General features: G+C 39.6%; 3 protein-coding genes across 8 annotated transcripts in view; 1 reads left to right on the top strand and 2 right to left on the bottom strand.

The window, feature by feature from the left end:
- Positions 1 to 5,946, bottom strand: part of nin (ninein (GSK3B interacting protein)) — a 34,838-nt gene extending 28,892 nt beyond the window's left edge. For 4 of the 6 annotated variants that reach the window (XM_039785232.1, XM_039785230.1, XM_039785233.1 and 1 more), the window contains exons 1-2: positions 566 to 652; positions 141 to 353 (exon numbers count right to left, since the gene is read on the bottom strand). In XM_039785232.1, coding sequence (XP_039641166.1) covers positions 141 to 353; positions 566 to 619 — 267 coding nt within the window. In that variant the 5' untranslated portion in view covers positions 620 to 652. Of the gene's footprint in view, positions 1 to 140; positions 354 to 565; positions 653 to 5,661 lie in introns of those variants that run through there. The other 2 variants (XM_039785231.1, XM_039785235.1) reach the window with 2 other exon arrangements.
- Positions 5,947 to 7,541: 1,595 nt separating this feature from the next.
- Positions 7,542 to 12,605, top strand: LOC120549356 (lysophosphatidylserine lipase ABHD12-like). The gene is made up of 12 exons (XM_039786224.1): positions 7,542 to 7,862; positions 8,727 to 8,829; positions 9,054 to 9,173; positions 9,354 to 9,384; positions 9,471 to 9,516; positions 10,032 to 10,161; positions 10,268 to 10,305; positions 10,617 to 10,696; positions 11,290 to 11,372; positions 11,564 to 11,642; positions 11,742 to 11,875; positions 12,026 to 12,605. The coding sequence occupies exons 1-12, from the start codon at positions 7,760 to 7,762 to the stop codon at positions 12,051 to 12,053; spliced, it is 975 nt and encodes a 324-aa protein (XP_039642158.1). The 5' UTR covers positions 7,542 to 7,759; the 3' UTR covers positions 12,054 to 12,605.
- pygl (phosphorylase, glycogen, liver) lies at positions 12,193 to 24,156 on the bottom strand. Its single transcript, XM_039786222.1, has 20 exons — positions 23,860 to 24,156; positions 23,082 to 23,183; positions 22,866 to 22,944; positions 22,388 to 22,491; positions 21,499 to 21,630; positions 20,684 to 20,795; positions 20,327 to 20,409; positions 19,971 to 20,108; positions 19,343 to 19,435; positions 18,810 to 18,956; positions 18,522 to 18,685; positions 16,830 to 16,944; positions 16,467 to 16,568; positions 15,709 to 15,856; positions 14,588 to 14,646; positions 14,343 to 14,484; positions 13,936 to 14,143; positions 13,724 to 13,858; positions 13,454 to 13,520; positions 12,193 to 12,967 (listed from the first exon to the last, which is right to left on the bottom strand). The coding sequence occupies exons 1-20, from the start codon at positions 24,100 to 24,102 to the stop codon at positions 12,779 to 12,781; spliced, it is 2,562 nt and encodes an 853-aa protein (XP_039642156.1). The 5' UTR covers positions 24,103 to 24,156; the 3' UTR covers positions 12,193 to 12,778.
- Positions 24,157 to 24,371: the final 215 nt, after the last annotated feature.

The raw sequence follows: 24,371 nt of genomic DNA on the forward strand, positions 1-24,371 counted from the left end.
ACAGGAAATCCAAAAGGCCACGACTCCCTTGTGCATCAGAAAAGGAAAGCAAATACAGCTTTTCTGAGCAAAGTACGGCACACCATAACCAGTAAGACAAAAACAACCGCTCGTTTTCAGCGGCAGGGGAATAAACGTACCCTGGCAGTGAGGCGGTCCTGGCTCTGCAGCAGTATGTGGAGAAGAGCTGGTGTGGCGTCATCCAGGTGCAGGGACTGGCAGAGGTCAGAGAGTTCCTCCGGGCACAGTGAGCCGGAGCCGCTGGCATCAAAACTGTTAAAAACTTCTTTTAGGCGCTCCTCGTACTGGTCCTGCTCTTGGGTGTCATCCATCCCACAGGACAGCACCCTGCCCTGAAAGACAAGGAAAGGAAATCCTTGTTTTAATCACGCTTTCCATCTCATTTTAGCTGATGTGTCTACCCAGAGTGATATGCCAGAACAATAGCAGAATTCAACTTCAATCATTGTTACAGAGGAAAAAATAAATAAATAAAATCAAAACAAGATAAAATCTCTTCATTCTAAATTAACAGCATAATATATCCAATCCCTGTTATACTTACAAACAGGGTGGAAACATCTATCTCAACAGCATGCGTTCCTAACAGCTCCTTCATCTGAGTGTTGCTGAGCGACTGAGCTACCAACACACAGCTCAAGAGTCATTTGTGGTGGAGGCTTTGGCTAATCAAATTAGAATGATTAGGCAATCAGGTAAATTGATAGACTCAGCCATGTCTGACACTGACCATGACTCTCTTTACGCCTTTAGCCGGGTTGTTTATGACACGCGTTATTCAATCTGAGGCACATTCACCTTGTACGGTTTCCAGTTAATGTAGTTCACACATTTCAGTATTGTTATAAAGTATCAATAACTAATATATAAAAAGGAAGGGGGGGGGGGTCTGATTTTGTAAAGACTGACAAAAAGAAGTTAATAATGAGAAGAAGAAAAAAAAGCAGCATTTTTGAAGTTTTAAGGACTAAAGGCTCCTTTAAATACTTCAAACTGGTGATAGAGACGAAGGACAAAGACAACAAAATGTGGTGCTGAACCAAGTGGATAAAGTAGCCAGGAACTAATTGGGAAGGTTACACCAGAAGCCTTGAGCCAACATTTACTGACTGGCAGCTTCAGTTACAGAGACATGGACAATGTTGTTATACTTTCTATTCGAATGCACCATTGCTGTAATTGAAAAACAATAACAACCAATTAACAGAGAGCAGGGCACTTTTGTGGACCCAAACAAAAGTCTGGAGTCCAGTTTGGCACGATTTGGCCATGTTTGTCTCAAGCTATAACAGAAAAACAAACCATGTATGCATCTTGGGTAATTATTTAGGATGCTAATAATTTGTTTAATCAGGTATAAAAAAGAAAAGATGGAGTCTGACAAACTTAAGCAATGACATAGCTCATAGACGCAACAGTCCAGGTCAGCCACCTGAAGCTTAAGGAAGGTAAATGTCAAACATGACTGGAAATAGCAATGGAGAGCGGAGCAGACTTCTAATTATAACATATTTCTGCACACTATGTAAGTGGACTGTTAGCACCAGTCGTATGTTCACATAGTGCCACCATTGTTTCGATTTTTTTGCTTTTCTTGATTTCAACTGATATTACTGCTCTTTAAATGCCCTCCTTGAATGCCTTTGGTTACTTTATGATGAGTTTTTTCAAGCTTAATACTGCATTTTATGCTGTTGAGCAACTTATTTCTCTTGCTGTAAAGGGTCTTGTCATTTTTTTATTTTAATTTTTTTATCTTTTTACTTCATTTATTTACTGCACATCTTATGGATTATTGGTTCCCAGCACAGCTTAGTGCAGCTTTATCCTTGCTAGCTTTTGTTGCTTTTATCATAAACCTTTTGTTTTAATCTGAAATATATAGGCATTAATAACCTTTAATGCCTTCAGTTCCTGTCCAAGTGTGTTATGTTTTACATTTTAACGTGCATTTTTTTCTTGCTGCAAAAATGATTTCCTCTTGTGGGACAACAAGATCTGAACTTTGTTCTATCATAAGCATTACGGAAATACTGTGTATAAGCCCTTTTAATTAAGTTTGAAACCCTATATTCTATACAAGTTGAAACTTCCCAGTGTGTGCCTAAATGCTTATACAAAGAGCACCCCTCCTGACCCCTGCTTTTTCAGCTGCTCTCAGTGAGACCATCAAGTGCTCGGCCAGGTGTCCCCCACACCCCAGACTCGGGGTACCCATCCACCACAGACAATAGAGACAAAAACCAAATCAGTAGTCTGCATCTGCACATGTGAACGGCTTATGAAATGCAAGGAAATCATGGTTCAGCGGTATGGCCACTTGTCTAAAGCTATAGTGTCGTAGTTGTAAATGTGAGAAATAAATAAAATTAAAAATAATCATAGTGTTTTTAATTCGTAACAGCACTGCCTGTCCTCATTTAAAATATTTACTAGTTGCGTTCTCCAAGTAGCCTCTGAGCCAATTATCCTGGTAGCCCTCCTGCTCGGCTCCGCCGGCCACAGTGGCTCATGGTAGCCGGGGTTTGACAGCTGTTGCAGCCAAAGAATCACTCTGGTCCAGGTCACAAGAAGGAGGTTAATCCTTCACACCATCCCAGCATCCACTCATAATTATCACTTACAGATGTCAATCTGAAAAAGTAAAAATTTCTAAACTTTTATTTCTTCGACATCAGCCTAGTGAAACACTGATAGCACTTATACTGGGTAGTGTTTGTTGGCCATTTTGGGATAGGAGATGATGACTTACTATGGGACAAAAGAAAGTTTCCTGCATTTTCAAAAGCAAAACTATTGTCTCCATGTAGAGGGAATCGCATCATGAAGAAATATCTCTTATTACGTACCTACAGCAATTTTACAATTCCAACTTCACATATTATTTATTATATGAATTGTGTTCTATTACCCACTCCCATAAGAGTGAAACCCATACTGCCCTACAAAGGCAAAGTGCAGTAACTACGCCAACACTGAAACTGAGAAAAATGGCTTCAAAGTTTTCATACAGGCCAGCCAAACATGTTGTAGGTACAATAATGTTGATACTTTTATGTAATACCTTTACAGGAAGGAAAATGTTATACATAAAAAAAAAGACCATTGATATGACCTTTGACCCTAAAAATGTAGATACTGCACTCTGCCTTTGTCTAACCTCAAGCAACTAAAACACTATTACAAAGGCAGAGTGCAGTATCTACAATTGAAATGTGTTAATCCAACTTTCTTTTTTTATTCCTTATACATTTTCATTTGTTTTAATTGGTTTTATGTTTTGTTTATGGATGTTTATAGGTTGAGTGTTGAAAGTGCTTGTTAGTAACCTTCATCCAGTGTATTCAAGAATAGTATTTTGTCGTAATGTCCCTGATTAGTTAATTAAATTGTCATTCTCATTATTTCCCCAAAACATCCTTATAATTTTACACACAATCAAAATGCTGGTATTTTGGTTTTGGGTTTGATTTTATGTTAATTGAAAATTAATTCATTAAATACCAAGGTTACTTATAAAACGGCACTTAAAAATTCATATACATTTAACAACATAACTCAAACAGAATAACAAGAGTGTGTGTGTGTGTGTGTGTGTGTGTGTGTGTGTGTGTGTGTGTGTGTGTGTGTGTGTGTGTGTCAGCTAGACAACATTATAAAGCAGATGCGTTAGGCACAGTCACAGTATGCTGCCTTACTTTATATGAAAAATTGTGTTGTTGCGTGAGACGGTGTGCATATGTCCATTTCGTGTGTCACAGTCAATTTTGCGAGACATTAAAAAAAAGATGTTTTACTCTGACAACTGAAAATACATATTGACATATTAAAAATATTATTTAGAACGTAGCCTATCTCCATATAAAAAAATACTCATAAAATTAAATGAAACTAGTGTAACCGAGCGTTTCTTATATTGTCTCACTGTTTGGGCTCTAAAATAAAGACACAAAGACGGCACGTCTCACTTAATTCAAATGCTGACAACGGTCAGAAAATACAACGCTTTTTCCACTTCCCTTTTCCCGTCAAAATAAAAGCTCTATGTTTACAACTTCCTCTTAAGCTTCAACTGAGAGATTACCTAATAAAATACATTACAATAGCGTAAGTAATGAAGACAACAAGAAACAAAACAGTTATGACAGCGTATCCAGAGTGGATAGATGCTAACGTTACTGCCTTCAAGGGGAGCAGGTAAGCTAAAATGGTTTATATGCTAGCGGCTCGCTAGCAAGTGACGGCAATTTATTGATTTAGGTGTTATTTGCCAGGTTAGGTGTTCATATTTTACCATGTTCCTTACCACTGTCTGGATACTTGCATTTCAAAGCTAGAGACACTATAAGTTTTCCTCGGGATTGTGCCATGTTTCTCTGGGTTAATGATGTTGGCTTGTTGGTGGTCTGTATCACAGTGTCACCTCGCGCACGGCGTTCCTATATAACAGACTCTGTGATAAGGATGCTGTGCGCGAGGCGGACAGATTGGTAGATTTGAATGTGGCTACAGAGGCAGACCGCAGTATCTACCGCGTCAAAGTCGGGTAAACAAAGGCAGAACGCAGTAACTTCACTTACTGCGGTTTGCCTTGGTACTAGCTACCGAGTCAAAGTCGGGTAAACAAAGGCAGAACGCAGTAACTTCACTTACTGCGGTTTGCCTTGGTACTAGCTTGGATTTTGTAGTTACTGCAAATTTGAGATAGTGATTTCTCTGAAACGGGATACAGTTGAACCAGGAGTTTTTGTCACAAGACGTAGGAGATGTTACAAAGCCCATTTCCACTCTAAACTCAATTTTGACCAAATATGTAGTTACTGCGTTTTGGCTTTGTACGGCAGCATACTGCTCCAAAGCATAGTTTTTCTGGAGGTCTGTGATCGCTTCTTTTCCCAATCTTTATGGGTATTTTTTTTTGTCCTTGATCCGAAAAAATAAATTAAAAAATCCTGTCTTTGACCTGTAACAAATCAAAACTGGGTAACACAAAGTGTCAATTACTTATTTAAAAAAAAAAAAATAATAATAATTATGGTGAGATAAATTTCAAATGCTTTTAGAATCATAGCCATTCGTGTTTTCTATGGGATGTAAAAACAATGTCTAAACATTTAAAATAAAAAAACACACATTCCTTATGAAACTGAAACTGAACATTTCCAAAATGCAGTCAAAAATGGGGAAAAAGACGTATGATGTAAGATATACGTTATATGACGGTTAGCTAGTATTATATTGCCAGTTACTTAGTAAATGAATCTCCCTTTAGCATCACTCATTGGAAAAGCTGTCAACAGTTGCCTTAGTAATGCTTGAATGCAGCTCGACCACACCTGAGTACACTTTAAAGTCGGTTATGGACATGATAAGCCCGCTAGCCAACTGTGAAGTAGTTTAGCTTGTTAAACCATAGACAGCGAAAGAATGTTAAAACTAGTCAAAGATGATACAGTCATTATATGAAAGTGATGGGCTATGCTAACTGGGCTAATTTATCAGCAGTCATGTTGGGAGGAAACGTTATGGTCGAGATTGCTGTTGGCTCCAACTTCTTCCTAAATTGTCATGTGTAAAGTGTGAAAGAACACAGAAGAGAAAGCAGACACAGTTTCAACATTTTTAGCTAAAAACACTTACCAAAGCCTCCGAATTTGGACGATAATTGGCTCCTTTCCCAACTAAATTTTGGTGATTAACGCCAACTTGAACGCGGGTATAAAACAAACTTTTACAGCATTTCTCGCGTAGTGACGTTGGCGTCGCCGTTCCCCGGTGACGTTAACGTTAACTTATCCTTTTCTGTAAGACTTATGAGTTAGCTTGAAGATGCAGGAATGGGTCTTGTTGGAAAAATTTTATGTCCAAACAGCATCCAAGAGCGTGGCTGCCGCTTTGTGTCCTCGGCTCTGTCTATCTCCTCCTCCGCCTTGTAGCGGATTTTGAAAAGCGGCTGATAGAGGAAGGGGCGGTGACCGAAAGCCTGGGACGGCCTGACTGGCCAGTCTGGCCCCCTGTGGACCAAACACTGCTAAATTAAATCAATACTTTTCCTGCTTTAAAAGATAACGAAATGTTCCTGTTATTATCCGTATTATTCGACTGTTAAGCTTTGTATTCATTCAGACATAGTCCAGCATAGACACCTATCCTTGGACATAGCTACCATATGGCATTCAGATCTTTCTTGCACACTGTAAAAAATACTCTGTTAAGGAAAAGAGCTGCATTGACAATGTTACTTAAAGGTATGTTAAGTAGCCTTACTAAAAGTAAAGAGAAAAGTAAAAGTACTCAATGCAGAAAAATGTCCCCTGTGAATGTTATGCTTTTATATAATATAATTAGATTATTATTATTATGCATGAATGCAAAAGCAGGTTTACTGCAGTTGGTTGAGGTGGATCTTATTTGAAGTATTTTGTAGAAGACTGCAAATATTGATTATTTTCATTATGGATTAATCTGCCTTTTATTTTCTCCATTAATCGATTGATTGATTGGTTTGTAAAAATACTGAAAATAGTGAAAAATGCCGTCACATTTACCCAGAGCCCAATGAGACACCTTCACGATGTTTGTTATCGTCCAACCTTCAGTCCAAACCTCAACATTATCAAAAAGATTAAAATAATTAAAGGAAAAACACCAAATTTTCCACATTTTTGAAGCTGGAATCATGAAATGTTCTTACATAAAAAAAAAATTAAAAAAAAATTAAATGATCAAAATAGTTCTTATTCGACTAATCACTGTTGTGTTTTGTATGCAAAAAATAAAGTACTTAGTAACTAAAGCTGTCAGATAATAGTAGTGGAGTAAAAGTACAATAATTGCCTCTGAAATGTAGTGGAGTAGAAAGGGGCATGAAAAGAAAAGACTCAAGTACCTTGAATTTTTACTTAAAATACTTGATTGGCAGAGCACAGTGTGTACACTCTAAACAATATATTCTGCCAAACCTGTAGGTTATTTACTCGACATACTGTACAGAGTTCTTTTGTGCAATTATATACAATACAAGCATATTTAGTACTGCACTTTAAGAGAGTCTACTTGAGTAGTTTCATTTTCTGCTCCTTTATACTTCTACTCCACTACATTTCAGAAGAAAATATCGTTCTTTGTACTACACTACATTTATTTGACAGCAGCAGATACAGATATTGCACACAAAACATTTGATCATCAAATAAAATATGCATTAGATTACTTTAAAAGATAGGTATATAAAGTACAAAAATGAACTCCACATCCACCAGCTGCAACATGATTAAAATATTGTTTATATATGAATACACCAATATTTTTAATCCAATAATATAATTTATAAAACACAATGTAGGGCCCTTCTGGATTATGAGTAGTTTTTAGTTCTAAAAGTATATAAGGTGTATATATTTATATGTGGTGATCACTGTCCATAGACTGTAAACATAAAGGTGGTGCCACTACTTCTACAATGTTAAAGAACTCCAATACCCACAATGCCTTGCAGTGGTGTCATGTCAGCTGGGTGTGCTCCGTTTTGTTGTAGGAGTATTTGAACCACTGTGTGTCAGAAGATACGCGCAGTTTCAGCTGAACCTTGACCTCTTTTTATTCTGCATTTCCCAACACGCATGTTGGCAGGAGGAGAGCTCTGCTGGATCTCTCCCTCGGGTCACCAGTGAAACAAGAAAAAGGGAACACACCGATTTTGTTGCTGCGGGAATTGGAAGTTTCACCTGAGGCAGGGATGAAGAGAGCGGTGTTATTTCTGATCACTGTGTACGCCTCGGTGCCTGTCATTCTCTACCTGTTCCCCTGGATACTGGGCCATGTCATATTTGCTCACTTTTGTAAGTAACGTGCGTTTCCAGTCACTGACGTTACATGTTTAAATGTCATAAGAAAGCAGCCTGTTTGCTCGAGCAACATGATGCTTATGTAACCAATCGGGTCGACACAGTGTGTTCAGTGTTGTGGTTATTTTGTGAAAATGATATAATGATATTCTTATTCTAATGGAACTCAACAGTTTTGATCCGGAAGTGAAAATCCCATTCATTTTCTGAATCCGATTATTAACCATGTCAGAGAATGTCTAATAAGGGGAGAATTTCCACTCTCGGGAAAATTCCGGGTTGGTACAATGGGGCTAATAGGGAGTGAGATAGGGAGTGAACAGGCTCTCCATAGACAGGCTCTGACCATGTCTTAACCATTCAAGGTAGACTTACCACGAGCTATCATGCGGCCTATGAGATGTGAAACGATGCTGCTGCCGTAGAAGCCACACTACCCACAATCCTAAGCGTAACAGCGATGGTGGAGGTCGACGCTGTTACCATGGAAATAACCGCAAACCGTAGCGAACGGCTAGCTAGTGAGCTGAAAATATATATATATATATATATATTTCAAGTAGTCCTATAGCAAAATAAGCTGTGTCCTGAGATTTGTCCTCACATTTTCAAAACATGAAATTTTTTTTATGACATTTAACACATTGCAATCATAATATACGATGCAATACTATAAGACATACATTATTCAATAATATACAATCTGATGTGATACAATGCAACGCAATGCAATATGATACAATACGATACATTACAATAATACAGTGTAATATGATGTGATACGATATGACGGGATATGATAAAATACTACTTCAATAACAAACTCCTACTAACCTTGTGTGTTCGTGCCTGCTGCAGTGAGGTTTCCATATTTTCTGGATCTCGGCAGACCTGAAGATGTGCTGAACCACACATGCAACTTCTACCTCAACACGGAGGACGGTGTCTCAGTGGGTGTCTGGTAGGTCATTTGCTGGTTCCTCTTTTGTCCATTGAAGGGCATCAGTACTTGAAAATACCACGAGCATGTGCATATTCGGGACAGGTGGCTCCTCCTGAGTGAATGGGACCACAATCTCATTTATTTGCACGAGACCACTCAAAAAACCCTGACTGTATGTCTGGAAACACAAACGTATTTGTTTGTCTCTCTCCCCTCTCGCTCTCCATCTTCATGTCCCATAGGCATACACTCCCTGCCAGCCAATGGGAGGACGCCCCAGGGAAAAGCCCCGAGTGGTACAGGGAAACTCTGGGAGACGGCCGTCCTGTTTTTATCTATCTCCATGGCAACGGCGCAACCAGGTGGGATGAGAGTGGTAGGATAGGGACTCTTGAATTGATCCTAATTGGAGTCTAGTGGGCATCACTGCTCAGGCTCCTGGGTTTATCCACAGGCACAATGAACACAATGCAGTGGGGGAGAAAATGAATCTGAAAGCCACTTGCTTGGTTGTATTCATTGCTTTCATGTCATTTCTGCAGGGCCATGAATCACAGAGTGGAACTGGTGAAGGTACGGTTTCTGTTTTAAAGCATTTTCAGTTTTGATAATTTTTTACTCTCAGCTTTAGATACAATGTGGATGTTTGTGTGTTGCAGATTTTAAGTGCTGCAGGGTACCATGTCTTATCTTTAGACTACAGAGGTAAGATGCTTACTGTTTTTCTTTAAGTGACCATGTTTCTGCTAAATAAAACCCCATACAGTAGGCTATGTTCTTTTTGGGGTAAACATGATTGACATTATTTCAAAAGTTCGCCACAGAAAACAACACATTACTTTTGTTTTGGGTGTCAGAGACCTCAGCTGTAAAACATGGTTATATATAATCGGTTTACATATTCTATATCTGTGGTTGGTAATGGCAGTGCTTTAGACATAGCATTATCCCTCCCAAATCCCAAATGAATGTGTTTGGATTTCTGTTATTGGAGTTTTATAACAGTTCAAAAGAGGTCTAAAAGGGACTAAATTACTCCAAACTAAAATTAGATTAAGTATAACATACTCTACTTTTCTTCTTTTTGGCAAAACAAATTGAATACAGTATTTTTTCATTCACAGCGCGTGAGTATATATCATGTCATTGTTCTGCCAGTCAGTATACAGTTTTATCTGGATACAATAGAGATTTTGAAGGATCATGTGTCATCTAATTAGGTTTTGGAGACTCCACTGGGGAGCCAAGTGAAGCTGGAATGACCAGTGACGCCCTCTACCTGTACCACTGGGTAAAGAAACAAAGCAGAGGAGGTCCTGTCTGTCTGTGGGGACACTCGCTTGGCACTGGGTCAGTTTCTCTCCAGTAACGTCCCCCTTCCATGACGCTAACTGAGACAACTGAAAAGATAAGACTGTGTATCACATACTTCACTCTTTTTTTTGTTTTCTTTTAGTGTGGCAACAAATACTGCAGTGAAAGTACAAGAGCAAGGTAGGTTAAAGTCTGTAAAGGCCCTGCATTGCCGCATTAAACCCAGGCAGGTTTACATTTAAATTATTTTTGGCTGAGTAGACCTCTTCTCAGGAGGGCTGTGTGGGCTTGTGGAGTTTGATTGTCACTCTTCTGTTAGGTTGCAGATGTCTAATCAGCCAGAATAATTCTTAACGTGTGTGTGTGTGTGTGTGTGTTTTGACGTAACGAGCCATTAAAGTTAAATGGAATACTCGCCCCATTCATATTTTATTTATATGTTTATTTCATAATGTGTTTTTAATCCTTTTTGTTACTATCTTTAATACTAGGGTCTGTTGTTGATGCTTTAATCCTTGAAGCTCCATTCACAACAATTGGAGAAGTTGTAGCCAACCATCCGGTCACTAAGGTGACTTGTTACATTTTTGCCTGTCTGCAGCCCCTCAGGGTGTTTACTAATCCCAGAAAACACAGTTGTCTAAATTTGATATTTTTTTCAAAAAAATATGCAATTACTAAGACATGAACAACTTTTTCTGCTATGTCAAATCAATAGAAATAATTTAAGAACTTAGAGGACATTTTTTAAGACACAGTTGAGACTATGTACAAAGGCTGAGAGATGACGTACAAAAAAATTTGAACCCACAAAATCATGTTCATATGACTCAAGTGGTTCATCTGAAATCCAAAATCATTTTAAATAAATAAAGTAATGCCTCAAATGAGAACATTTCTATTCAGATACAAATATCAAGACTTTTACCATGTTGAAATCACTTTGCATCACACAGGTGACACAGCTCACTTAACACTTTCTGTATTCATACTCTTATAATTTATTTGAAATTAATAATTTTCAGTTTATTTTCTAAAACCGTACTAGGATACATTCACACAGTTGACTGATGTTAAACCAAATAACTATTTCTATTCTGCAAGTATTTGTATCTTATTGCAGTACACAGGAAATTGTAAAACTTGTGCTGTGTGTTCTTCCAGATGTACATGTTCCTTCCAGGATTTGAGAGCTTGCTCTGGAGCATATTGGAAAAGAACAACATTGTGTTTGCTAACGATAAAAAGTAAGTGCAGTTCTTCTTGGTTAATTTTGCTGGGTTTCCAACCGTCGCCATCTTTTAATAAATGCAGACAACATAAACATAAATGCAGATAAGTGTGCAAAAGAATATGATAAAATGGCACTAAATACATTTTATATTCAGCTAATTTAGCTCTGACTGTGAATGTATATTTTACCCCGACATCTCTACAGTTTAAAGACCTTGACCAGCCCACTTCTTGTCCTGCATTCGAAGGATGACGATATTGTTCCTTATAACATGGGTCTGAAGGTACAGTAGGTCTTTATGTTCTTTTCACTGTTTGGATCATTTTCCTGTAGATATTGCTGCTTCCTTGTTGAATTACTTTGCATTTGATTTGGTCTCCAGCTGTACCAGATATCACTCCAGACCAAGAAAGAATATAACACAGATGTTCCGGTTGAAATGATCTCCTACAGTGCAAATCTTGGATTCTCCCACAACAGCATCTACTTAGATCCCAATCTGTCAAATGTGATTGGGTAAGTTTTGTCAAAACTGATATGAATTTTACAATGAATGTTATGCTAAGGTGCAAACCACAAGAAAGTGTAAAAAACTTGAATTACACTGTTGCTTGTTAAACATTCCATCAGGAGATAAATGTAATATTTCATCTGTTTTGATTGCAGGAAATTTTTACAAAACCTGAGACAGTAGATCGGCTCTCCCTCCTCCAGAGAAGTAAATAAAGCCCAATAGATTCCAACGTACATATTTATTTTTGGCACAAAATATGTCTGTGTGTGTGCGTGTGTGTGTGTGTGTGTGCTAACAAAAAATAAGCACTGATTAAACATATTATACAATAACTTTATTCAAACACTGGGACAAAATACTGTAGATCACAAATGAAGTAGGCTTGCATCTTTCCTTAACCAAGTGATACTGATACAGACGCAAATAAATCATTGTTTTAAACTGCCTGGAGTACAGACAGGCTTTGTCACTCAGTACATACAGTATAAAGTCGCAGGACTGTAATTAAACATTCAGTTTAATCAGCTGCTCAGTTACTGACATCCTACTGCCTTCCTGAGATGCAGAAACCCATCGATCCTGAACTCCAGGATTGTCAAATATGAAGAAATTATTCCACCTCGCTTTCCACGCTAAACGCATGATTTACTGTATGGACTGTAACAGACATTTCTTTTAATGCAAGTGCTTTGACCCTGGTGTGTTGACAATAAAGTGTTCAGGAAATGAAAACATTTGTAGGTGTGATTTCTGAAACACCCACAGTTCTTGAATAAAAAATAAAATAAAAATAAAAAAAAAATAGTTCAATTCCGTGATGTGTGACTTGACGGTTTAAAAGCACGAAGGAAAGGAACAGTTACTGATGATGTAAACATAAGGCAGCCCTCGGTTGTGAAAAAGCCTTACATTTTCTTCAGAGCTCTGGCAGTTTCTTCGATGGCCTCTCTCGGTTCGTTCGGAGGCGGGATCTTCAGGTCGGTCGGCTTGACGCCCCACACCTCGGTGGCGTACTCTGTGATGGTTCTGTCGCTGGAGAACTTCCCTGTGGCAGCGATGTTCTTGATCACCATCTTCGTCCACTCCTTTGGATTCTTTTAGGGAAAAATACAAAGCAAACATACATTTATATGCATTGTTTTTCTGCTTCTGTAGATTTGTTGTCTTTTCGTAATCACTTTTTTCTTCCTGCTTGACCATTTTATAGTTGGGTCTAGTTCATTTTAAAGTTGTATAATTCTTTACAATGGTGATCTACCTCAGTGGGGTCCGGGGCCCCTTGAGGGGTCCTTGAGGGAGGTTCAGGGGGTCCGCAGCAAAAAGGGGAATTATTATTTTTGCACATGGGTTTCATACACTATCTGTAATATAACAGATTAAAGCAAATCCTATCAAATGGGGGGGTCAGTGGTCTAATTTGTGTCAGTTTAGTATTCCTTGACATGAACGTTTGGAGCAACTGATCTACCCCAGTTAAAAGAGATACTTGAAAAAAACGTTAAACCCAAAGATAGCTGTCTAACCCTCTAATCTCACTTTGTTGTACACAGGCCAGAGGTCTGTCAAAGGGAAAATGTTACCTGATAGAGCTGGCTGGCTTTCTCTTGGCATTTCATGTAGTCTTCAAAGTCTGCAAACACTTTGAAACTGAAGAGAGACAAGAGGTATTACATACTGTACATCTGACAACTTGAACTAAAAAAAAAAAAAAAGTTCAGAAGTTTGACATCCATCATTAGAAGAAATGACATGACATGACAGCATCAGCATCAATTAATTAACTTCTTGTAAGCTCAGCTGGGCTACAGCATTTTGGAATGGACAGTAACCAATGTGCGTGTGGTGCTCACCGGTCATGTTTGAAGAGCATGTCGGTGAGGTCTTTGAAAAGGTCTGGATTTGTAGGGCTGAAGAATCCACTCGTGATCTGGTCCATCACATATTTCAGCTCTGGGATCCTCTTGTAGTACGACATGGCATCATATCTAAAAAAAAAAAAAAAAATGTTAATATATTAACAATATAAAAAGAGTTACACAAGAAATAAAATACACTCCTTTACCCCTTTTTGTCCATTTCAGCCACTTCCTCCACCCTCATGCCGAAGATGAACATGTTCTCCTCTCCAGCCTCCTCGGCCATCTCCACGTTGGCTCCGTCCATGGTGCCGATGGTCAGAGCTCCGTTCAGCATGAACTTCATGTTACCTGTTCCTGAAGCTTCAGTGCCGGCAGTGGAGATCTGCTCGGACAGATCTGTGGCAGGTATTACTGAGGAAGAGAAGGAGGTTGTTTTCAATTTTTTGGTGAACCATCCATTACATTTGAGGAAGTTGTTCGCCCCAATTGCATAATTTATTTTTTATATGAAACCCTTCAAATGAGCATTATGCCCATGCACTTGTGTGTTTTTGAGTTATGGACACTCAGCAACATGTGCATATGTTTAAGAAAGTTGTCTGAACGGTACCTTTCTCTGCTAGAGAGACCCTGTAGTTCTCCAGAAAGATGACTTTCAGCTTGTTTCCCACCACAGGGTCATTATTGACCACATCAGCCACTGACGTGATCAGCCTGATGATCATCTTCGCCATGTGATAACCAGGAGCAGCCTGCAGAGGGCGACAGGACACGGACTACCTGTAAAAACTGAAATATCACACCAGTCTTGGCCTGTTTATTGGAACTTTGTGTGTGCTGTGGCTGAGCTGGTACCTTTCCCCCGATGATCACTGTTCGTGGTACAAAAGGTGCAGTGGGGTTCTTTCTGATGCCTTGGGAAAACAAAAACAGAGGTGAATCAATAGAAATATAGTCTCATTGCAGTATTATTTCTCAGGTCTCTGCACTGACTACAAATAAGTCAGGGAGCCATTTTTAACATCTTATGACTTCTCTGCAAAACACTATGGGTTAGGATCTAACTCTCCAACTCTGGCCATGTTTAAATCTAAAACTTAATTAAGTGTTGCCTATAATTGGAATTTTGTCCACTTGGATTTCATTTTTAATTTTTTTTATTTCTAATTTGATGTGTGTTGTTGTTGTTTTAGGCCATGCTAGCAGTGTGGCTTTGGTCAGTCAGTTGGTCCACCACTTTGGTCCAGACTGAAATAGCTTTAAAATTGTCATTGCCAGGAAAATTTGTTCAGACGTTCATGGTCCCCAGTGGATGTATCCTAATGACTTTGGTGATCCCCTGACTTTTCAATTAGCCAGCAGGTTGATTTTTTTGTGAAATGTCTCAGCAATTATCAGATGGATAGCCACAAAATGTAGTACGGACATTCATGTTCCGCCTCAGGAGCAATTGCAATAATTGCACCACGGAGCCATAGTACAGCCTCACAGAGCTGCTGGCATGGCTGTAGACTTATTTTGTGATAGATCTGTCCCCTTACTTACTAATTTAAGTCTTATTCCGTTGTTTGGGTTAGGGGTTATATGCACTTTAAGGAGACTGAATTTCCATTTTTTAATTAAATGTACTATAGGAATATTTGCTGGGAATATTCTCAAGGAAGGAAAAGGTTTTAGATGCAGGGAAAGGCAGCATTAAAGTATTGCATGTTGCACAAAACATAACTTCTGATGACAGTGATTTTCTGTTTATCCCAGTCCGATGATTGCATGGGAAATTCCCACCCTTGGTTAAAAGGAAAATTTACATCTCATTCTTAGTGTTTGTTTTAACTTGCTCGGAGCAACGGTCAAGTGAGGAATCTTCCACATGAGGACATGTCAGATTGTGTCATGTTATGTAGCGCTCACAGAGCCCTGTGGTGGCTTGTAAAACCTTCCAGCAATTTTAGTAACACTTAAGACATTTCACATACGGTTGTACATGGCGACGATGTGCAGGCAGTTGAGGAGCTGCCGCTTGTACTCGTGGATTCTCTTCACGTGGACGTCAAACATGGAGGATGGGTTGATTTTCACCCTGTACTCTTTCTCTAGGTACTGGGCGAATTTCATCTTGTTGTCCTGTTAGAAAAATCAGAAATACGTTACTTAGCAACAAAGGAATTATTCTAGTGAGGGGAAGCTGCTGAATCCCAGGCCTGTTCTGACACATACTGACTTTAAAAGCTGCACAGCACAAATACATCCGATTACGCTGTCTGTGCCAGTTATGATGTGCAGAAATTATAAACAACTACGAGATGGTTTCTACTGCATACAGAAATATGCAATAATGAAATATATACACAACTATTCATGTTGAAATGCATGGATTCATGACTTAACAGGACATTTAGAACAAAGCCTCCACTATGTGACTAAGCGACTTTGAGTACCTAGAAAAGCTCTATGATTTATTATTATTATTATTATTATTCTTCTTCATGTACTGTATGGCAACATCAAGTATTCATTAGTATAACAGAAAAACAGGATATGCTATGGAAGACGTATTTTAGCAATTTATCAATATAATTAAACTACTTTCATGTCAGACAAAGCTTCTAGAATAACTGATACGCAGTGGAATAGAGGTATGCAGAGGCTTCAAATTGAAGCTCAAGTAATGTACAAGTACCTCAAAATTGTACTTCAGTGCAGCATTTACAGTAAATGTACCTACAATAGTTACCTGTTTCACTTTAGAGATATCACGGATGAGGGCAGCATTGTCGACAAAGTCATTCAGCTTCTTTAGCTGACTGAGGTCCTTCACATAATCCTCCCCGATGACCTGAAAGACACATTTAAAAAAGGTCACAATAAAATGTGTGCAAAAACAAACTCGACAGTGTTTACCACACTCCACCTCATATATATTTGGCAAGCTGACTGGAACACGGGCTGGAAAAGACTCAGGAGGGAAAGCTATGCCAAGATTTGATCACAAGACAGCTGGGGAATATAGGATTGAGGACCAAAGGGTTTTCACCACTACAACATCTCTTGGCACTCAATCATTTAGTGGTTTATTGCTCAGGCAGCTCAAACAGACCTCAGCTATGAGCTCAGCCAGGCCAGGGTTGCAGAGCAGCAGCCAGCGTCTGGGTGTGATGCCGTTGGTTTTGTTCTGAAACTTCTCCGGTTCTAGTTCACTGAAATTACGGAATCTGTGGAATACGGAAGAAAAAATGGGAAACTTCATGTAGGTTATTCATCATTAGACAAAACAATCCAGAAACCAATCCAAAGCCAATACAGTATTTGTATCAGGTAGTAAAAAGGAAGCTTGTTTTGTCTCCTTAACTATACAAATCATGCACGGTTTAGATTTTTGCTGACCTTCGTAACACACTGGAGAACTGGGATGTAAACTGTGTTCATAGTAAACGCACTAAAACATTTAAAAACACTGGTATGGTCAGGGTGGTGCAGATTTGGACCCAAAGTGCAGAGAGCAGACGAGAAGGCAGCAGGAACATTGTGTACATTTATTTTGGAAAAAAAAAAACACTTCAACAGAAGGCGTCCTGAGGCAGGCAGGAAATGAGGCAACAGGAAATCCAATCCAAAAATCCAACACATTGAGAAAACTAGAAAAGCAAACCACGACAGGGGAACTACACTGGGAGAGACGACGATCTGACACTTGACAAAAGGGAGCGCACAATGAGGGACAGGTGACATGAGGGCTGATGAACAGGTGAAACCCATCAGGGCGGGGCAGACAATCACAAAGGCAGGACAACACACAGGAAGTCACACAGGACATGGCTCAGAAGAAAAGACACTACAAAATTAAAACAGGAAACTAAACAAAACCCATGGTCATGACAGGAATGTCCCATTATCATACTACCAAAGATGATCGACTCATCACATCGTATTCATTTCTCACTGCTCAGGAGGTTTTCAGCTGTTTGATCCGTCTTTGCGTCTTAGTTTTCTTAACAGCAGCCTGCCCTTTCAAGCCCCACCATACAGTTGTGTGTGCGAGTGTGTAACAGAGGAGATGATTCAATCCTGTGGTTATCTATGAGGACATACTGATGTGGTTTTTAGCAACTCGGCTATTGTTTCAGTGGTCTGCCTATCTAAGCTACCTTCATTCTTTTCTGGTGATGCAGTTTGCCAAGGTTTCTTTTTCATTTGTTTATACAAATGTTTGTCACTTGCCACTATATGACCAATAGAGATATAGCTAATTGGTCTTAGTAGTCTACAGGGTTTCCATTATTTTGTTCACAGATTTGTTTTAGGGCTTGTTACCAAACTAAGGTACTGTTCCCCTTAGTATCGAGTATCGAGAAATGCCTCGTCATTCAATACCAATTTTAATACTTAAGGAATAAGTCTCATCAGTGAGCCATTAAGCATGCAGCATGCTTCTACCATTATCTTAAGGTGGGGATTAGCTGTCTAACATTACACATATTAAAATCATGCAGGAAAAACTACTACGTTACGCACAGAGACGGGGCTCACGTGTGTGTGTTGTTTTTTTTCAGGCTACAGTGAGCCTCACATAGGTGTAAAGGAGCTGGTTTTTTTTTTAAAGCGTAATTTGTAGTGTTGTAACTTCTTTTTATTAAAATGGATTTTAAAGAAATTGTATCGAAAAACGTATCGTTCAGGAACCGGCATTAAATTCAAGGTATCTGTATCGTTATCTTTACATTTTTTTAACAATACGCAGCCCTAGACTTGTGTTTTGAAGATGTGTGTGTGTGTGTGTGAAATGGCTTACACGTCAGTCTTGATGATGTTGGAGTGTATCTCAGCAACTCCGTTGACGGCGTGAGATCCCACGATGCACAGGTGCGCCATGTTCACCCTCTTGCATCCATCTTCTTCGATCAGAGACATTTTCCTCAGTTTGTCCATGTCTTTTGGATAGAGAGATGCAATCATCTGCAGTGACAGAACAGACACAGACACACCTTTAGGAGATCACATTCACGTGTCACAGCGCGTGTGTTCAGTCAATAAAACACAATCTCTCGGTTTCTGCCAGTGTCTGAGCCCCAGTACGTACATCGAGGTGGACCTGGTTGATGCGGTAGATAATCTGCAGATGTCTGGGCAGCAGCTTCTCCAGCAGCGCCACAGGCCAGCGCTCCAGAGCCTCGGGGAGGACTGTGTGGTTGGTGTAGGCAAAAGTGCGCCTAGTGAGCTCCCAGGCCTGCAGAGGAGGAGGAGGGGGGAGATTTTTATTTTTCTCTGATTAAACATCACAATTGAGCTTTGCAACCACTTGCAATCTAATCTAAGAAACTCTCCTGCTTTCTTTTCCTCCATATCTGTAATTTGCATCTCAAATATTGCAACATAAAAAAAAAAAAACTAACTCTGCCTGCCTGTTTTTTGTTTCTTAACCTGCCTGACTTTCCCTGTTGCACATGAACGTTACGCAACACAGGAGTGTCTGTTTCATTTGTCATGCTCTGTGGTTTTAACCTCCTTTGTGTTACTTGCTATGATTTCCCCATTTAATCCTGTTGCACTCGAGTCACTCTCAGTAAGCAAAAATGGTTGAATTCAAATCTACCAACTCTGACTCTTACTCACCGTGTCCCAGTCGAGTTTCTCAATGTCCACAAAGATTCTCATCAGCTCGGGGATGGCCATGGCCGGATGAGTGTCATTCAACTGGATGGCAACCTGGAAAACACGACATTCTGTACTGACACCTTCTTATTGATTTTACCTCCTCTAACTGTTGCAGAATAACAGGAGATTAAAGAAGCGCAGCTGTGAAACGCTGAAATGAAAAACACTGAGCTGCTGGGCTCTCATATCTGAAATTACCTTTGAATTAAAGACACAAATTGCCACAACTTTGCACAAAATCACAATTACTTCTGCAGGGTTTCTCACTTTGCAGATATATTCACACTTGGTGCTGTGAAACAATGGGTGCTTTTATTGTAACACATTTTCTTTCCAGGCCAATAACACATTTGACAAAGCAGTGAAAATATCACAATATGTTTTATGGTAATGCTTATCTCCTCTTAACTTTTCTAGTTTAAAAAAAAAAAAAAACGGAAGAAAAGATGTCAAGATCAAATACCACCAGATCACCTCTAGCCATAACTGAGGTTAAGAAAAGAAGTGAAGTAGCATACCTCATTTCCTTTCCTTCACTTCTTGAGCCTTTTGCATTGATCAATAAATGGCTGATTTTGAAGCTTACTTTTTCCGGGAAGCTCTCGAAGGAGGTTCGGCCAGGAGAGCCCTTCTTAGTGGTCTTGAAGCGGCGGATGATGTCTTGGAGGGTGGCCGCCACAACAAAGTACTCCTGCTTCAGACGAAGTTCTTTTCCTTCAAAGAACTACAACATATATAAAGACCACAGAGATGGCCATGGCCTTGGTTATAGTACAATAGACATTTTCCCGGACAGAACACATTATCAGTGTGTTGACCACTAGAGAAAATGATCTTGTGATGCAAAATGTTCAGGCATTAGTATTGCAGTAACACTTATTTTGCATATTGTTGCGTAGACAAATCAGAATGTGCTTAATGACAATAAAACAATCAACTTACATTGTCATTGGGGTAGAGAACACGGGAGATGTTCTCTGCCAGATTTCTGTCCAGAACAGCCTGGATGTAATCTCCAACGTTAACTACAGACAGGTGCAGTGGTTTTTTTTAGTTACATTTACAGGTTTTATATTATAGTGTAATTTAAAGTCAAAGATTAAACTCTGCAGGAGAAGAAACCACAACATTTGAGCCATTTTGCAACACAGACATCTTTTCGCAAGGTGCCAGTGTTGCAGCGGTTTCCTTCTTTCTTGCAAAGCGTTTCTGTTGAAAACTAAAAAAGGAAATGCACAGACTGTTCTGCAAAAGTGGGTTTGACATTAGAGGTGGTCAGAATTGCCCTTTAGCACTCACAATCTCGCAGGTTAAAGTCGTTGGGAGCGCGGGCGGACCACAGCCTCATGGTATTTACAGTGTTGTTCATGTAGCCGGGGATGGGGGTGTCGTAGGGCATCGCCAAAACCACCTGCGTGAATAAAAGTGAAAACAGTGAGTCAGCAGGAAGACAAAGCGGGAAAGAAAAATCTGAAATCTTACCAAGGGGCAGGTTTAGAGAATTTTGAATGGAGTACGTACAAAATTTTTTTTTAAATGTGTGACTCACAAGCCCTTGTGGTTCTTTGCAATAATAAACAAATAAACCACCTTAAAAATTCTAACATGAAATAATATCAATAAATAATGACTATGTGTAACTCCAAACAAAGCCATGTACCGAGTATGAGACAATGGCCCCTGGACACAGACATGTGAAATGTGGTTGTTTTGAGTCACTTTTAGTTGTTTTGTGTCCGTTTGTGGTCGTGTTGCACATTTTTTTTTTAGTGGTCTTGCATCTCTGTAGTGGTTTTGTGTCCGTTTGTGGTCGTGTTGCACATTTTTTTTTTAGTGGTCTTGCATCTCTGTAGTGGTTTTGTTCCTCCTTGTGGTCATTCTGTGTCTTTTTAGACGCTTTGCAGCTCGTTGTGGTAGTTTTGCGTCTCTTTGTAAAGGTTTGTGGTCATTTGATTGAATTTCCAACAATAATTGTTAGTGACTTCACACAGAGGCTCCGGTCCAGGGGCCCCTGGGCATGTACCCGGTAGGCCTGTTCAGTCATCCCATCCATGATACTAAACTACTATCAACAAAATATCCCTGTCTGCTGTAATCTATACATATCTCCGTACCTGAGTGTCCACCCATTTGGAGCCACCTCTCGTCTCCTCTACTCGTCCATAGAAGTGAACGGGCAACATGTACTCTGGACGGGCTTTCTCCCACGGGTTTCCATGCCTCAGCCAATCATCTGCCTCCTCCACCTACAATAGATCAGACAGAGCAAAGAGTTCAATAAAAAGATTCAATAGGATTTTACTTGTTGGGAGTAGCAGGAGTCCAGAGAGAAAGAAGAGGCGTTGAGCAAGACTCTAAACTGACCTCTGACCTCTTTATGGAGGTAAGAAAAAGGACTTCCCTTTTGTAAATTAGCCAACTTATTGCACCATTTGATTATATTTTGTGTTAAGTGCTGAATAAAAAGCACCAACTTTCACTTCCTATTCAATAGCGGCAGGGATTAAACGTATAGGTTCGTGCAACCCAGTGAGAAAACACTGAGCTTAAATCCAGTTCAGAGGTACATGTTTACACTGAGGGTTTGAACAGCAAATAACCAGGAGAATTCAAAAGGGCAAAAGCCTGGAGTTTGGGGATCCCTTATCACAAGATACACAATATCCCCCCCCCCCCATCTAAAACCAACCAACACCAGCTTCTGCCAGGAGCTTGCACCACTGCAGTGTCTGTAAATTACTGTTAATGATTAGCTTGTGATGTATTCTGACCCAATTCATTTCTACCTTGGCCCCACTCCACTTTGACTCCTCATAGCATGAACATGGGCCGACAACAAAATCCTGAATTTCAAAGTAAAAGATAAGAAAGGATCTATGATCTCTGGAGAGAGAAATGGGTGCGCTTGTATCAGAGATATCTAGTCATTTTAGGTCAAATTTTATTTATAAGACTGTGTTTTGAAGGTAAAAGACAATTGATTAACAGCTGATGTGCAGTTACCTGCCAGCCGTCTCTTATCTTCTGGTTAAAGATTCCATATTCATATCGAATGCCATAACCATATGCTGCAAGACCCAAGGTGGCCATCGAATCCAAGAAACATGCTGTGTGCAGAAAAGAATTATTCATGATTACACATAAACTCAAAATAAAAAGTCTGTAGTGCTGAATGTAGACACAAAATGACAGTTCATGGTGCAATGCTCATTTACACATTCTGTTGCAACATTTCTGTGGCCGAAAGTTGCTTCAAACATTCAATAGGCGCACAGAGGTATTTGATGGACAACTGCCAAAATAGCCTAGAAATTACAATGGAGTATTGTTGTACTAGAGATAAAGTGTTTGCATGCAAGCATGGCTGGTGTTGGACTCATTTAGTGGAACTTTAAAAACATTTCCTGCAACTTTGAATTATTTTAGAGGAGAGGGGATAGAAATATATACCCTTCCTCTCATTCTCTCTGTGTCTTTTTACCTGCCAGTCTGCCCAGGCCTCCGTTCCCCAGACCTGCATCCTCCTCCATCTCTTCCAGCTCCTCCATGTCCAGGCCGAGCTACAGCACAGGGGAACATAAAAGCCTACTATTAAAAAAAACAAATGTATTAAAAAGCAAAATGTTGTAAAATGAGCACAGTCATTATGTGCATGTGTGGTGTTGTAGCCTCTATTTCCTATAAAACTCTGTCTGACCTGGTAGATGGCTTCATCGCAGGCGTTCTGCAGCCCCAGGTTGATCATGGTGTTTTGGAGCGTCCTGCCCATGTAGAACTCCAGAGACAGATAATACACCCTCTGAACATGAATGTGAAAGAAAAGAAAAGAAAAGAAAAAAAAATCATGTTTCTTTGCACAGATTTCATCTTTTCAGAGACTGTCTAAATCTAATATTAACTACATTATTGTGATATACTTAGTTTGTGGCTTGAAGGTGAAGAAAATGCCGTGCAGAGCTGAGCAGCAAATGAATGAAACCGAAATATAAGCAAACATTTACCTACTGTAGCAGTGTAAACATGACGCAGTGAACTAAAAATATTGTAGGTCTTGAAAATGTGGAAAGTTTTATAGAACAGAAAAACATTGCTCAAGACTAATTCCCATAAAAATGTCAAAAACATGTAAAATGATATGCTCTTCATGTCATGCAGAAGGGATTTGAAATGCAGTCGGAGCAATATTTTCTGAACACATTTTATAGAACAGGTTTGAAAAAGGAAGTTCAAATGTCATCTACATGTGAAATACATATATATATTTTTGGTCAGTTTTTGGACAGCCTGAAACATATATCAAAGCCTATAATTTTAAGTGTATATGATATTATTTGCATTGTAGGCTTCAGGATATTTTAGTTGACGGTTATCTGTATTTTGAGATACTTTGTGGCGTTTTGCAGTTGAATGATACTCAGAAGTATTATGTGGGATGTATATTTCCAGTATGAAACACCGAAACCTCTGATCTTTACCTTTGGGTCAGCTTCATAGTAAAACTGCTGTGTTCTGATCCATCTCCCCACCAGGTGATCTCTCACAGTGTGAGCCAGGGCAAAGTAGTAATCCCTGGGTGTTGCAATGTTTCTGTCTTTCACCAGAGTGAAGTGCAGGTGACGATTGAAGCCCTTCTTCAGCTCTGCAACATTCTCCACTCCCACAATCCCCCTGATGCTGATCTGCTTGCGCTTTTCCTGGTCGGTGAGAGGGGTCGCCATGCTTGGGCCGGCAGCTCTGTCCTGTAGTTGTCCAGGCTGGAAGTGAAGTTGAAAGGTAAGATGGTGGCAGTTTTTCATGAAGCAGTCTCCTCCTTTTGCTGCGTTTCATTGGTGAGAAGCAGGGGGAGGGTGTTTCCTTGGCCGGCCCCTGCTGAGCTGCAGAGCTCAGAGCAGGAAAAAGATGCACAGAGAGACTACACATAACGAGGACTGGAGGTTTTGTGCAGTTTAGGTGCACACAAATCTCTATGATTTAAACTTATAAGTCA

Source organism: Perca fluviatilis, chromosome 20 (assembly GCF_010015445.1).
Source record: "Perca fluviatilis chromosome 20, GENO_Pfluv_1.0, whole genome shotgun sequence".
NCBI classification, from domain to species: domain Eukaryota; kingdom Metazoa; phylum Chordata; class Actinopteri; order Perciformes; family Percidae; genus Perca; species Perca fluviatilis.

Coding starts and splice junctions, on each gene's coding strand:
- LOC120549356 (XM_039786224.1), top strand. CDS start 7,760: ATGAAGAGAGCGGTGTTATTTCTGATCACTGTGTACGCCTCGGTGCCT. Junction 7,863..8,726: donor TGTCATATTTGCTCACTTTT/GTAAGTAACGTG, acceptor TGCCTGCTGCAG/TGAGGTTTCCATATTTTCTG. Junction 9,385..9,470: donor ACAGAGTGGAACTGGTGAAG/GTACGGTTTCTG, acceptor TGTGTGTTGCAG/ATTTTAAGTGCTGCAGGGTA.
- pygl (XM_039786222.1), bottom strand. CDS start 24,102: ATGGCGACCCCTCTCACCGACCAGGAAAAGCGCAAGCAGATCAGCATC. Junction 16,569..16,829: donor TGGCTGAGCTCATAGCTGAG/GTCTGTTTGAGC, acceptor TGTGTCTTTCAG/GTCATCGGGGAGGATTATGT. Junction 14,485..14,587: donor CAGTGATCATCGGGGGAAAG/GTACCAGCTCAG, acceptor CGCCCTCTGCAG/GCTGCTCCTGGTTATCACAT.